The 16109-nt window shown below is 36.7% G+C and overlaps 1 protein-coding gene across 2 annotated transcripts in view; it reads left to right on the forward strand.

The window, feature by feature from the left end:
- LOC112052555 (structural maintenance of chromosomes protein 5) overlaps positions 1-16109 on the forward strand; it is a 24226-nt gene continuing 8117 nt past the window's right edge. The window contains exons 1-18 of one of the 2 annotated variants that reach the window (XR_008251530.1): positions 1-208; positions 446-587; positions 1933-2121; positions 3713-3933; positions 4792-5038; positions 6197-6404; positions 6897-7044; positions 8283-8424; positions 8837-9033; positions 9546-9709; positions 10294-10423; positions 11352-11487; positions 11640-11846; positions 12297-12380; positions 12969-13190; positions 13864-13973; positions 14963-15080; positions 15194-15523. Coding sequence is in view for 1 of the 2 variants with exons in the window: in XM_052885995.1 (XP_052741955.1) it covers positions 138-208; positions 446-587; positions 1933-2121; positions 3713-3933; positions 4792-5038; positions 6197-6404; positions 6897-7044; positions 8283-8424; positions 8837-9033; positions 9546-9709; positions 10294-10423; positions 11352-11487; positions 11640-11846; positions 12297-12380; positions 12969-13190; positions 13864-13973; positions 14963-15080; positions 15194-15354 (2897 nt within the window). In the remaining variant the exon portion in view is untranslated. The remainder of the gene's footprint in view (positions 209-445; positions 588-1932; positions 2122-3712; positions 3934-4791; positions 5039-6196; positions 6405-6896; positions 7045-8282; positions 8425-8836; positions 9034-9545; positions 9710-10293; positions 10424-11351; positions 11488-11639; positions 11847-12296; positions 12381-12968; positions 13191-13863; positions 13974-14962; positions 15081-15193; positions 15524-16109) is intronic. The other variant, XM_052885995.1, reaches the window with a different exon arrangement.

A 16109-nucleotide genomic window follows, 5' to 3' on the forward strand; every position in this document is an offset into this window, starting at 1 on the left:
GCGGGTTTACTTGAGTCTTGCTTTTTGGTTTTTGCTTGACCGTGGCGGTTAATTTGTATGTGGTTTGTTTCAGTTCTAAACGTGTAAAAAAACATGTTCAATATTTGATAATTGAAGAATTTAGAATATTATAAAAAATGTCGCAAGTTGTCAATACTGGCGGTATGAGAGCAGGCTGTATATACAGGATTTCCTTAAAAAATTTCATGTAAGTTATATTACATTTTGCGCGCCAATATAACTATAAAAAAAATTCAAGGACACCGTTACCATTTCTATTTCTATCTATTATAAGTGTTCTACGCACGTATCATATGTGATATTAGTATAATTGCATATTAGAATCAATTTGTTGTACAACAAAATTTGTTTTCAACATTTATCTTCATAAATTTCCTCTAAAATTTTACAACTGACACTGTCAATTTTAATATTGTCTTTTCAGAACTTATAAGGAAGTAACGTTGCATCCTGGTAAATCATTGAATTTAATAATTGGCCCCAACGGTACAGGGAAATCAACAATAGTGTCTGCCATCATTTTGGGCTTAGGCGGAAGCCCCAAAGCAATCGGAAAAGATACAAAGGTATGTAGGTTTTGATAGTTGCATGATGATTCAAGGCAATTTTTTAAAAGGTACCAATATTGTAGGTGCTCCATGCCATATTTCTAATCCCCTCTAGAGCATTAAACTGTAGGTATAACCCTAATCTCTCGTGTGAATGAGCGTTCAAATATAAAATGGAGTTAACAACAACATTGCAACATTGCTCGAAAAAAGCGTAGTTTTTTAAAAACGCTGTTGTATGACCATATACTTGTTGGGAATGCATTTGTTGCATTTAAACACTTTTAAAGTCCATTAAATAAGCTCTCGTGCGAATGAGGGCTTAAAGCCCTGCTGAATAATATATTTGGACAACTTTTTACAACATATTATGTTAAGATTTTATTTGTTTATGTATGTTGCTGTCATAATCACTAACAGCCTGTTATTATTAACAAAACTGCAAAGGAAGGAATCCTTATCATCTAACATTTGATTTATATAAAACAATGTAATCAATCTAATGATTAAGATCTTTAATAATTCAATTGTGTTTGAGTGTGATTGTTTTCTGCCTCGTTGGTTGAAGGTTTAGGTTAATTGGCTTCTGGTCTTAAAATCATCATCATTATAACAGCCAAACACACTTGCAACATATTTGTTTATAGTCTTAGGACTGATTGCAGATTGGCCTTACAAGAAAAAAAAAATATAACAGTCAATGGACAACCCACTGCAGGACATAGGCCTATAAATGGGCTATCTAAAACTGAAAGAATTTTTCAAATCAGATCAGTAGTTCCTGAGATTAGCACATTCAATCAAACAAACAAACGTACTCTTCAGCTTTATAATAGTTTAGATTCCATGGATTCACCTTATTTTTAAATTAATGCATTGCATAAATTTTAACATGTGTTTTCTACTTTAATTTTTAATTTGTATTGTTTGTCGATAAACATTCCACATCAAGTTTGGCTTTAATGTAAGTTGATATGTTGTGCATCTGAGGCCTACTGGCATTGCCTGTTAGGTTATCTGCTCTCAAAGAAATGCAAACTAGATTTCCATAATAAGTGAGTTTCAAAACCACTTGATGAATAAATTGATGTTGTATTCTATCTCAGATAATAAAAGGTTATCATCATTACCAAATCCCTGCGACTGGCTTCATGTTGTCAATCCCAACTCTTTCTAGTATGGAGTCGCCAACGCCCATTGGCTCTTCGAACTATGTGCCTTGCCCATTGCACTTGAGGTTGGTGACTTGGTGTGCTATGTGTTGTTGACTGGTTCTTCTTGGAATATCTTTATTATTGATACAATCAGAAATATTTTGGTTTTGTCACTGTTGTAACTGTATAAGATTTTCATTTTTTTTTAGCTAGAACAATTCGTGAAAACTGGAACCAAGGAGGCTACAATAGATATTGAATTGTATCAAAACCCAGGACAGAGAAATGTCATTATAACAATGACATTTAACCGAAGCGGTGCTCCCAGTTGGCGTATTGATAATAGACCTGCAGAGAAAAAGAGAGTCCAAGCTTTGATTGCTAGTTTACATATACAGGTTGGTTTCATAATAATATCATCATCATTTTACTAGACATCCATACTTCCCGCTCAGAATAATGAAAATAGGTTATATCCTGGATTAACACGTAGGCTATTTTTCTCCCGGAAAATTCACGGTTCCCGCGGGATTTGTATAAACTGAGTTTAACTCTGACAAAATTGCGGGTGTCTGCTTGTAAATCATATAAATGTGAGTTTCTGTTTGTTACAAATTTTTTAACGCCTAAAGCACGAAACTGTTATGAAAAATTATTTCTCCAATGGAAAGCTACATTGTCAGTGAGTGACATGGGCTATATCATATTAATTATATTTTAATTTATTTTTCAAAGTTTTGTATGTAAATATGTATATTAGTGAAAGTAGTATACAAATACTCATTAAACTATACTAAAACCAAACTCTAAGTGGAATGTTTATAAATAAACAAATAGAAAATGTAATACGAGTAATTTTAATTATCTGGAACCTACATTAATAACAATAATTTTTATTTATTGAATTATTGAATAACATTTTATAAAAAATCAATACAAAATAATTTTAAATAAATTGGGCATGATATGTCATGGGTTTTCTACCTTCATTTATAATTTGTTTGATAATAAACATAACTTCTTTTTCATGAAAGAAGTCCCCCAGACGCGGCGCTTATGTCTTAATGGCGCTCTAAATAAATAAACACTGTATAAAAGAATATTATTTTGTCTGCCACGGCACGTGTCTGGCACGCTAAATGTCTGTAGATATAAACGGACCTTAAAACTTTCTTCGCCACGGTGGTCCAGTGGATAGCCTCTATGGTTTTGGGTCAGGAGATCCTGGGTCGGGCTATATGAGATACTGAGATTTTTTTTCTTCTAAGAAATTTTCAGATCAAATAATCAGCCTGGAGTTGGGTGATTGGTAGAGTTGTTACACCCCCGTGCCTCTGAGAGCATGTTAAGTTTTTTTTTATATTTTTTTATTTACAAATTAGCCCTTGACTACAATCTCACCTGTTGGTAAGTGATGATGCAGTCTAAGATGGAAGCGGGCAAATTTGTTAGGAGGAGGATGAGAATCCACACCCCTTTTGGTTTCGACACGTCATTGGTCCCGCTCATTATCATGAATTGATTAATTATTTGATAGATGTTGTTTAATTTAAAATTACCACCATAACCCGCGTTAAAGCGGCGTGATGGGTCTAAAAGTAAGGAGGAAGGCCCTGTAAAAATACACACAGAATACATAATATTGGCCTATGTTATGTAAATTAAAGTGTCGGTTGATTTCAACATAACTGTTTTCTCAAGTGCTCATAGTTATTTACAGGATACCAAACAATTAAAATCTTTTAAAGTTTTTGTCTGTCTATCTGTTTGTCCGGGCTAATCTCTGGAATGGCTGAACCGATTTAAACAAAAGGACTTTCGCTGGTAGATAGAGGAGGCAGTATTAATGACTTACCTTTAATCGTTATTGAGCAACATATTGGCTACTTTTACCCCGGCAAAATCTATGGTTCCCGTGGGATATATGAAAAACTGAATTTACACTATTATATTATATCTTCTGAGTTTACAATCAGTTTTTTTTTTCAGGTAGAAAACCTATGCCAGTTTCTCCCGCAACACAAAGTTCATGAGTTTGCTGCGAAACTTCCCTCGGAGCGTTTGCGTGACACTTTGGCCACAGTTGGGCCTCCGGGGAGCGTTGAGCAGTTGGACGAACTGAAAACTCTCCGAGCTGAAAAAAATGATGTAGGAACCAGGCTCCAAAGCAACAAGAAAGAGTTGCAGGGGCTTGAAAGTCGACACAATATGTAAGTACCGCATATTTTGAACTTTTTTTTTAATTAATTACCTACATAGCAAAACCTACTTGCCTAAATATAAATCTTGTCTTAGTATAATATCTAATATCTATTCTTATCTATACTTATAATAAAACTGGTCGAATTCTATACATTCGTTCGCAATTTGAGATTTTACTTTTACCATTTGTAACACTAAATTTACCGAGGAATATACTACTAGCGCCATCTAGAATCTATACTTATAATACGAATTCTGTACATTCTGTACATTGAAGATATTTTGAAATTTTTTGTTGGGGGCCATTATACATATAATCAATACTGAAGCTAAAATTTTTTTTTTGTTTCGATTTTTTGTCTGTCTGTCTGTTGTTTGTTATTCGGGCATCACGCTGAAACTACTAAATGAATTCAGATGAAACTTGGCACGGTATAAGACCATAATACGGAGAAAATACTATTTATTGTGAAAATAAAATAAGAAGGGGGTGAAATAGGGGTTGAAAGTTTGTATGGAAAGTCCTTCACTTTTAGAGTTACAGTTTTGAGAATTTGTTCATAAATCATTATAAAAATACAAAATATAATAAAATTCAAAAATTTTTAAAATTCAAACTCTAAAGTGGTGAAATAGGGCTTGAAAGTTTACATTGATTTCCACGCGGACGAAGTCGCGGGCGTCCGCTAGTGTACATATAAAACATGAATTTGTTGTGAAACTTCCCTCTGAGCGTTTGCGTGACTCTTTGGCCACAACTGCTCAGCGGACAGTTTGACGAATAGATTTTTTTTTTCTTTACAAGTTAGTCCTTGACTACAATCTCACCTGATGGTAAGTGAAAATTCCGAGTGATTTTTTTTCAGGCTCCAAAAAGATATTGAAGCGCTCCAAGAAAGAAAAGAAAAGGAAAAAGAAATAGAACTCTGTAAAGTGAAGAAGCTGTGGCTGGACTACCAGAAGCTTAAGAAGGATGTCGCCGAACATTTGCGCGAAAGTAAAGAGCAAGCTAGTAAGAAGAAACAAATTGATAGAGTTATAGCACCACTCGAGACAGACTTGGAGAATGTTAAAGGGGTAGTCAATGTATTCGAACGAAAGCAGCAAACCATCGTAAGTACATCTTTTATTACCATTGGCGTATCTAGGATTGTTTCCTGGGGTGGGCCTGTTAATTTCGTTAACAATATTTGTGGACGCAAACCTCTGAAATGACTCGACTTATTTTATTATTTTTTCTTTGTGTCTATGGTAGGTATCAGAAATTGTCTTATAATATAATATTTTTCAAATCTTTATTATAGCTTTTTCTTTATTATAAGTTGTAATGGCTATTATTTGATATTTATAATTATATTTTGTGTAAAATTATCAGTATTTCGGCGTCCATCATAGAATTTCCAATAGATAGCCCAGTATCCTAGGGTGGGCTTTGGATCATTCTAGGTCGGGCCCAGCCCACCCGGCCCACCCGCTTTATACGCCTATGTTTATTACCTCATAATCTTCATCATTTGTGAACCAAATTTTGTAAATTCTTTTTGTTTGAAAGAGATTAAGAAAGATATACTTCTAGATTGGTCCCGTTTCATTTTCACGAAATCGGTTAACCTATTTTCTGTTACAATCAAAATAAATGAAATACGTCTTTGAAGTCGGTTCTATTTTTATGTTAAAAAGATAAAAAAATATTATCTATTGAGGTCGTAGCTCATTAGACCCACCCGGGACCCGACCCGCACCGCCCCGCCTCGAGTGGTTAGTATTCTTTGTATGGATTTGAATGGGCATGCGCTCACTACATCAACTCCGTACCATCACCGGATCCGGACCGGGTTGTTGACACGCTTGCCTCGCGTGTACCGTGAGTTGACAACGCAGCGTCCACCCAAGGTCTACCTGTCAACTCTCGGAAATTGACAAGTGGACGCCTAGCGATGAGGCGGTGCGGGTCGGGTCCCGGGTGGGTCTAATTTAAGACCATAATACGGAGTAGGTTATAGCATACTTTTTATTGCGAAAAAAAATAAGAAGGGGGTGAAATAGGGGTTGAAAGTTTGTAATTTATTCATAAATCATAAAAAAATACAAAATATAATTTGATTCAAAAACTTTAAAAATTCAACTCCTAAAGAGGTGAAATAAGGCTCGAAAGTTTGCACGCGGACGAAGTCGCGGGTGTCCGCTAGTGTATCATAAAAATCAATATGTTCAAACTTAGTCATCATCCCTATTAAGTGCGTTTATTCTATAAAAGAATGTATGTTTTAGAATACGGAGATACATAAAGTACACGAACAAGTAAGTAAGATCATGGACTCCATCAGTAACAATGTGGGACAACTTGAACTTATTGAATCTGCTTTTATGAAAAAAGTGGAGAGACATAAAAATAGGAAAAAGGAATTAATAGAAGAGAAATCAAAATTGGACAAATTGAATATGGACAAGACATCACTAAGAGAAAGACTTGGAGACCGTAAGTTCTTGTCGATCGCTAACAGTCGAATTTATAGACGTTGCAGTGGCACCCCCAGGGGACTATTCGCCCGTTGAGTGTTGCATTCTCAAACGCATAGAGATTAAATTCGACACTCAGCGGGTAAACGATCCCCTGGGGACGCCTCCACAACGTCTATGAATTTTACTGTTAATTTATGAACATCATCATCATCATATCAGCCGATGGACGTCCACTGCAGGACATAGGCCTTTTGTATGGACTTCCAAACATCACGATACTGAGCCACCTGCATCCTTCTTATGAGGCCCATAGTTAGCGACCAAGTCTAGGAACCATAGGTCATCACTGGCAACACGCATTGTTCGAAGACTTTTGTCTTCAGGCACTGACTAATTTCGGACGAAAAGATGTCGCGAACTTTCCCGAATGAATTATTATTAGTCTCTATTTATAGCGAACTTCCACAAAGTAACGCCTGCTTGTATTCAATATACATTATGTTTACAGCTAGCAACTTGCAGGCCGACCTGAACAAAACACTCAAACAGATAAGCGTAACAAGTGCCCAGTGCAAGCACTTGAGAAGTCAGAAATTGGACGCGCAATACGAGATCGACCAGAATATTACACCGCAGTTGCGGCAACACCAAAACAGGTAACGGCTCACTGCTGAGCTCGAGTCTCTTCTCAGAATGAGAAGGATTAGGTCAATAGTCTAGAGCGAAAGTAAGTCTGTCTGTTACCTTATCATAGCTAAACTGCTAAACTGATTTAAACAAAATTTGGAATAGAGATTAAGTGCACCTTGGAGCAGAACATCATTATCAACCCATATTTGGCTCACTGCTGAGCTCGAGTCTCTTCTCAGAATGAGAAGGATTAGGCCAATAGTCCACCACGCTGGCCCAATGCGTATTGGCAGACTTCACACACATAGATAATTAAGAAAATTCTCTGGTATGCAGGTTTGAGACACGTGATATTTAATTTTTTTTAATGTACACAACTGAAAAGGTGCAGGTGCATGTCCCGGACCGGATTCGAACCTACACCCTCCTGGAATCGGAGGCAGAGGTTATATTTTCATCTGATGAAACACGTAAATAAAATATATAACATACTAATAACGTGGATTCCTATTGGTGAAATAATTGATCGTGGTGGATTATTCTCAAGTGTAGGTTTAAAATTAAAAGATTCCATTGAATGACGGCCATTGAAGGTCCCAGTGCAAACTACAAATACTCGAACACCTATGCAAAGCTTCATTAACAGGGAGTAACATGGTTTATCTTATATTTTCATGAGAACGAGGACTACGAGAGTAAAATCGCGGGATTTCCGCTTGTATTATTATTATATAAAGCGGCCAAGCGCGAGTCGGTCTCGCCCATGAAGGGTTCTGTAGCAGCAAATAACATAAACTTCTTGCTCATTAATTACATATATATATATACTTATTATATATATATACATATATACATAATTATAACGATTAAGTTCGTGACGTATTAAAAAAAACTACTTACTAGATCTCGTTGATACCAATTTTCGGTGGAAGTTTGCATGGTAATTAATGAACGTCATATATTTTTTTAAATTTTATCATTTTCTTATTTTAGTAGTTACAGGGGGGAGGGACATTTTACCATTTTAGAAGCGTCTCTCGCGTCTTTTTTCTATTTTTGTCTATGAAAATCTTAATGCGGTTCACGTAATACATATACTCACCAAGTTTCAACAGTATAGCTCTTATAGTTTCGTAAAAAAAGTGACTGTGACATACGGACGGATAGACAGACGTGACGAATCTATAAGAGTTCCGTTTTTGCCATTTGGCTACGGAACCCTAAAAAGGACCATATATATTCAGCTATTATATATTTATTACAGGATTCGTAGACTCGAAGACGTCAATGAGATTCGTCTAAGAACTCTAGCTGACAAAAACGAAGACACTTACAATGCTGTCATGTGGCTGAGAGATAATATGAACAAGTTCCAACATCCAGTGTATGAGCCCATGATGCTTCAAGTAGGTTGAGGGTTTTCCATTATTACAACCATAGATTTATAACACACTAGCGGACCCGGTTAAGCTTCGCTTTGTTTTATGTGCACTTCTTCTATCCCTACCCTACCCCACCACTACCACTACTATTACCCTACCCTATCCCTACCCTACCCCACCACTACCACTACTATTACCCTACCCTACCCTATCCCTATCCTTAAAAAAAATACCTCTCCGTAAGAACCATCATCGTACTTCAAGGAATATTCTAAAAAAAGAATTAGCCAAATCGTTTCAGCCGTCAAGCGATTTAGCGTTCCGGTACGATGCCGTGTAGATGCTTGAAATAATTCATTTTTTATGATTTTAATTGATTTTGAATTTGATTCAAATTCTAAAACGTTTGATTTTGATAGTATTTCATTGTTTACAGATAAACTTCACAGATCCAAAGTACGCACAGTATTTAGAAGCCACTGTGAGTGCGAGGGACCTTATAGCTTTCACGTTTGAATGCAAGGACGATATGAACCTGTTCTCTAGGTCGGTGCGCTCTCTGAACATGAGAATGGTGAACGCTGTGCATAGCAGAGGAGCCCCGGAGCAGTCTGATGATATCAGGCGGTTGAGGTGAGCTCACATTCTTCATCATCTATGTATTATACAGGGTGGTCGGGAGCTTTTTTTTTCATATTCTTACAAGTTAGCCCTCCACTACAATCTCACCTGATGGTAAGTGATGATGCAATCTAAGATGGAAGCGGGCTAACATGTTAACACCTCATCGTACCGGAACGATAAATCTCTTGGCGGTACGTCTTTGCCGGTAGGCTGGCTAGCCACGGCCGAAGCCTCCCACCAGCCAGACCTGGACCAATTAAGAAAATCTCAATTTGCCCAGCCGGGGATCGAACCCAGGTGGTTAGACAGGAAACACGGCACAATCACGCCATGGGGTTTTTATGTAGTACCTTTAACGAATGTGGTCACATATAACGAAAGTTTACATTTCCTTTGAATTCCTCACTACGCTCAAGATTTGAGCTTTGAATCACCCACTAGCCGATTGATTCCATATTTCTGTTAACTAAAATATTTAATTAAAATAGTTTTTCCTCTAATATCTGTTACTTTATTCACAGCTACCTCGGTTTCCAAACTTATCTAGTGGATACTATTAAAGCTCCTGACCCGATACTGCGTTTTCTGTGCAAACAATATAAAATACACAAAATACCTATCGGTAATCAGCATACATATGATAACTTTGCAAAAGTGCCTCCGAACATCACTAAGTTCTTTACAGGTTAGTAAATACTTTAAAGACGATTTTTTTATTTAATTTTCTAGTTTTATTAAGTTATTTTTTTTTATGTAATTTCACGAACAAGCGATTTATCACTCTGTGTATGTCTTGTTGTGTGACGTTCTATTAAAGACAATTTTTTGACACAATGCGTGCTTTATAATGACGGCTTAACGTGGCATCTGGTGTTTTCTGTATTCTGAGGCTTAGGCATTAATAGTGGTGTGGCAAATTTTTTTTTTCCTTCACATTGACCTCGAATAATAAAAGGACGCACAATTATGTAGAGTATTCCTCTTAAAAACTGGCCAATTTTGCTTTGACGGTTTTAGAATTATTAGTAAAGAAAATTATACCTAAAGGCCTTTAAATATAGTCCAAAATTCAATAAAATCCCAAATTCAGAGCAAATTCAACCTTAAGGATTGAGTTTAAGGTTGAATTTGCAAATGCTACTACTTGAAATGAGTGCCAAGAAGTTGTGTTTAGCACTCATTGAGTGGGGACGTTTTTCGGTCGCTGATTGTGCATCCACTTTTTAATAGGAGATCGATGTTCCTTCTATATAATTTATATTTTTCTAGAAAGACATATATTCACCATTCGCGTGTCCGCATACAGTGGTGCGAAGTCTAGTTCCACCAGAGAAATAAAGCGCGCCCGGCTTTTGGCTAACACGATAGATCTGGAACAAATCTACTCTCTACAAAACGAGTGAGTACACAAACAATTTTGATTTATTTGCTACTAGCGGGCGCCCGCGACTTCGTCCGCCCTTAGATTTCTTTAATCCAGTCCTTACACTAGTATCGCTGTAAAAATGGAGTAACTTCCATTTTCCCACCATTTCCCTTCACTGCTCTGCTCCTATTGATCGTAGCGTGATGAAACGTATACAATAACCTGCCCAGGAGTATGAAGAATAATTGTACCAAGTCTCGTCAAATCCGTCGAGTAGTTTTTATTTGTATAACGAACATACAGACAGACAAAAACTTTACTGATTGCATTTTTGCCTTTGCCTAAGTAAGCCACAACATGAATAAAGAGAAATGTGTTACGAGACGACGACAGTTTGATGACGAGACGACGACGAGATGATGACAGTTTTTTTTAAATTGTATATAAATTAATAGTATACTAATAGCAAAGCAATTTTGTAAAAGCAATAGGGTATCTGCGATCATTACTTTCGGAGCTACAGGGATTTAAAGGGTCGGATTTGCGTCGCTGCCGCGGATCCCTGAAAAACGCTCCATACAAAATGACACGATTTAGTGACGTCGTTAGGTTTGTATGGGCGTTCAAACAAAATTACTAATATCTTTGTTATTTGTGCGTTTATGTTTATAGTTCATAAATTGAAAAAGGTCACATTTAATGTAAGGAAGCTAAAACTGTATGAATTTTCATCTAATTACGATAAAAAAATTTAATACATTTTGAAATTTTATAATCTTATTTATTTTGCAAATATCCAGACAATCTTTGCTTTTTAGGTATAAATTAGTTAACATTGACTTGTATGTATCATAATCATAAAAATCAATATATTCTAACCTAGTCATCATCCCCATTCCGCGAGGCTTTGAGGCCCATCTAAAGATCTACGATCGATGCGTTAAACGTTTAAATTTTTCAGATTAACCGTGATAAGGCAAAGTGAATCAGTGAAGCGGGCAGATATACAAAGGTTGGACACACAGTTGCAGGACCTGGAAAATAATCTTAGAGATCTTAGTGACACTAGAAAAAATATAGAGGGGTTACTTAAACAAGTAAGTTATGTACAAATACACTTAAAATAAATGATAATTATTTTTATTAAAATAAAATGTTAAATTACTGATAAATAATTAATAATCTAATATGAAGCCGGTTTCGTACTCTTTTTATAATTAATTACAAGAAAAATATATTTTACTTACAGATATCATTAAATGGAAGAGAAATTAAAATGCAAATGGAAAAAATCACTGATTTGACGAACGAATGCACTTTCGACTTGGAAGCCGAGAAAGCAGCGTGCAGAGCAAAACGCAAGGAATCCGTTGTAAAACAACGAAAGTTGCATCAAGAATTGCTTAGTATAGTGAAAGTGGTGCAGAAAAAAATGATCAGCAAGGAATTATGTTCGGTATGGTTATATATATATTTTAAGAAATTAAACATCACGTGTCTCAAACGGTGTAGGAAAACATCGTGAGGAAACCTGCATACCAGAGAATTTTCTTAATTCTCTGCGTTTGTGAAGTCTGCCAATCAGCATTGGGCCAGCGTGGTGGACTATTGGCCTAACCCCTCTCATTCTGAGAGGAGACTCGAGCTCAGCAGTGAGCCGAATATGGGTTGATAATGATGATGATGATGATGATCTCACCATACACGACACATGGGCCTATGACTAACATGTATCAACGACGTATTTCGTAAAGATAAAAATTAAAAAGACATAATGTAGACCAATAGCGGTAGAGTTGCAATGTCTCTCTCTCTCTCTCTCTCTCTTTCCTCTCAACAAAACAAAATAACCTCATAACAATTGTATTTGGAGCAAAGGTATATCTAATTTGATCATTTGTTCTAGGTAAAATTAAAAATCAGCAGAGACTCAATAGTGGATAAGGAAGCTACATTAAGACAGCATAAAGAAAAAGGCCGTGAAATGGAGGCAAGTATTATGATGATGATATTTTATACCCACAGGTTTAAAGTTTTCTACTTATATTAACACTATTACAAAATGTAAAAATATAAATTCGACAAGTGTGTGGATTTTCATCCTCCTCTAACAAGTTCCATCTTAGATTGTCACTTACCATCTGGTGAGATTGTAGTCAAGGGCTCACTTGTAAAGAATAAAAAAATATACAAATTTTACTGACAGATGTATATTGTTGCTATGTATTCAGAATGTAGAAGTAGCTACAATATAACGATATTATAGTCCTGAGTTAGTGCTATCTAGCTAGTTGATATGTCAGTAAGTACACTGTGCAATAACTGTTGATATTACCTACTTCATTGTCAGGCTATTGCTCTATAAGCCCACACCAGGACAATAGGGCAAAGCCTCACTCCTTACAGGAGGGGATATGGAGCCCACACTGCTCCAATGCGGCTTGGTGAGCTTATGATGATAATATTAAATTCATTACTGCTGAGAACTACAAGTTTATTACAAGAATTATTTAATTAATAGCTTGGCCCAGGATTCAGAACCGGTCGAGATCTGAACAGGATTATTTGATTGTTACAGGATATATTGAGAGCAATACAACAACGTCTAGATACCGCCTCTTCGACTGCCAAACAGTTGCAAACTGAAATAAAGCGAAGCTGTGACAACAAACTGCCGAGCGAGGCCGGCTTCCCCAACAAGTGGGCGTTCGACAGCCTGCCAAACGATCCCCGCGCCATAGACGACCACTGCGGGGAACTGACCACCAGGATGAACCTCTTGGCACCGGGGGATGAGCAAGTTAGTTATACTTTATTATCATTCACGACAACCTGTCAAACGACCCCCGCGCCATAGACGTCCACTGCGGGGAATTGTCCACCAGGATGAACTTCTTGGCACCGGGGGATGAGCAAGTTAGTTATACTTTATTATCATTCACGACAACCTGCCAAACGACCCCCGCGCCATAGAAGACCACTGCAGGGAACTGACCACCAGGATGAACCTCTTGGCACCGGGGGATGAGCATGTTAGTTGAACTTTATCATCATCCATCACCATTACCATCCATTAACCCTTGAACGTCCAATGCAGGACAGAAGCCCGTTAGTGTAAGTCATCACTGGCAATACTCTTCGCTCCATCGCTCCCATATTGGTCTAAGATCCGGCATTATCCGGCATAATTTAACTTGGCAACCTATTTGTATTATATGTCATTTATTTCATAGCGCAATGAATAACAGATGAGGGTATATATATATTTCTTATGCCGGATTTCGTACTATATCCATGTTGTTAGCACAATGATGTTAGTGTAAGTCTGACATCAGTCGATGTTGATCATTGCTCTGTGCATGATAACGTGCGAGAGATTTGAAATGCTGATGCTCATAATATAATTGCGTAAATTATTATAAACAAATAATTACTGTATAAAAAATTTAAATATTTTTTTCCTATAATTGCAGGTAATCCAAGAAAACCAACAACTGGAAATAAAGATCAACAAACTGAGGTCACTAGTGAATAATTCCGCCAAAAATACCAGAGAACTCGAGAACAATTTAAGGAAAATAAAGTGAGTTCATTATCGTTTTTTTTTAGCAAAACATGTAATTTTTTCAACAGGCAATTATTGTGTTTATGTATGAAATTGTTTAGTAAAAAGAAAGAAAGACCCCTACCCTCATAACAGAATATCTGTCTGTAACCCTTAAAATAGGGTGAACAGCTCAGCATATGCCGTGCACTACGTACAAGCATAATACACGGCGCTGATTTTCAGCAAATATGTGTTACAATTTAAAAATAAATAATTATTTAATTACTTACTTAATTTATTTATAAAAGGGAATGACCATTCCCGGCCCAGGCCTACCCTAACCACCCAGCTATTTACTTTTGATAATAATTCTACTATAATAGTGAAATCATTACTTTTTAAAAAAAATGTTTGCTACAACGTTTTACGACATTTTTAATTTGTCCATAACAGGAACAAGCTAAGATTCATGACCATACTTGAGCTTCAGCTTCAGCTTGAGTTTTATGATATTTTTTGAAGACTTATGATTGGTTTGTTGGTTCGTTTTCTTGTGTATTAACGTCTTTGGTAAAAGAAAAAAATAATACAAGAAAAATATTACAGCTTGTTACTTCGCCGCATTGATACGTGCGCGAACATTTTACCCTAGAAGACTGGTAAAAAAAATGTATTTTTATTCAAAAAACGTATTTTTATTAAGCCAATTATTTAACCAGATCCTTATTTATACATCATATTATCATCTCCATATACATTTATGCGGGGGTATACCCTTTAAGTTATCTAGACATTAGATGTTTGCATCAGTATATTACCTTCAAAAATCCTTTTTAGTGGAAGCATACATTATTATCAATATTTCTAATTAAATAAATCTTCAATTTCTATAATATTGAAATGCCTATAAGCTTATTACTGGACTGACAATGACTACACTACTACTACTACTGTATATTATTCAGATTCGAGGATATATTATTGCTATTGCATTTAAAATACCTATACTATTTATCCTTGCATAGGTCACAGTGGCTGCCGGCACTCGAGAGTTTAGTACAGAACATCAACGTGAAGTTTGCAGAGATGTTCCACAACCTATCGTGTGCAGGGGAGGTCAAGATTGTGAAGGAAGGTGACGATGTAAGTTATATCAATACAGCTGCTATCTATCTACAGGTCGGCTTTTTAAAATATCAAAGGTTCATATTACGATTTTAGTCGAGAGTATAATGTTTTAAATTGATTGTATACAGGACGACTTTGAGAAGTACGGCATCGACATATTGGTGAAGTTCCGTGCGGAGGAGCAACTGTCGCGGCTGACGGCCTACGTGCAGTCGGGCGGCGAGCGCGTGCTCACTACGGGCGTGTACCTCATGGCGCTGCAGTCGCTCTCCTCCGACGTGCCGTTCCGGTAACTGTCCGCTGCTTGCACGGTCACAGCTCACACATGCTGGTGAAGGTCCGCGCTAGGAGCGACTGTCGCGGCTGACGGCCTACGTGCAGTCGGGCGGCGAGCGCGTGCTCACTACGGGCGTGTACCTCATGGCGCTGCAGTCGCTCTCCTCCGACGTGCCGTTCCGGTAACTGTCCGCTGCTTGCACGGTCACAGCTCACACATGCTGGTGAAGGTCCGCGCTAGGAGCAACTGTCGCGGCTGACGGCCTACGTGCAGTCAAGGATGTTCAGGAGTAATTTTATTACTCCTTTGTACTACTACTTTTATTAATTAAAACTGTGGTATCTAAGATATTCATTAATGATATCAAGGGCAATTTTGTTTATAATTAATTACTTGTGATGAATATCTTATTTATAATGATATAACATCATATTTATAAAAAGAAACCTTCGCTAAAAATGCATTATTATAAAACAAATTTTACTACTATAAAGAAGGTTTTAGTGAGTTAACCTTATGAGATAAATACATACATACTTTCGCGGACTTTTTAGAACTTTAAAGGGGAACAATTCCGTCGTACGTAATGTTCGTGTTACTTTTACCCTTTACGTACGTAACACTCGTAAAAGGAACATTTTTTCCCTGATTTTGCTAATTATTTTGTTGGTGCTTCGCTCCTATTAATTGTAGCGTCATTTTAGTTAATAACTTTAGCTAGCGACTTTTAAAAATGAGCTTTCATAGTCGTTATTTAGTAAAATATG

The sequence above is a fragment of the Bicyclus anynana genome, chromosome 2 (genome assembly GCF_947172395.1).
Source record: "Bicyclus anynana chromosome 2, ilBicAnyn1.1, whole genome shotgun sequence".
NCBI lineage: Eukaryota > Metazoa > Arthropoda > Insecta > Lepidoptera > Nymphalidae > Bicyclus > Bicyclus anynana.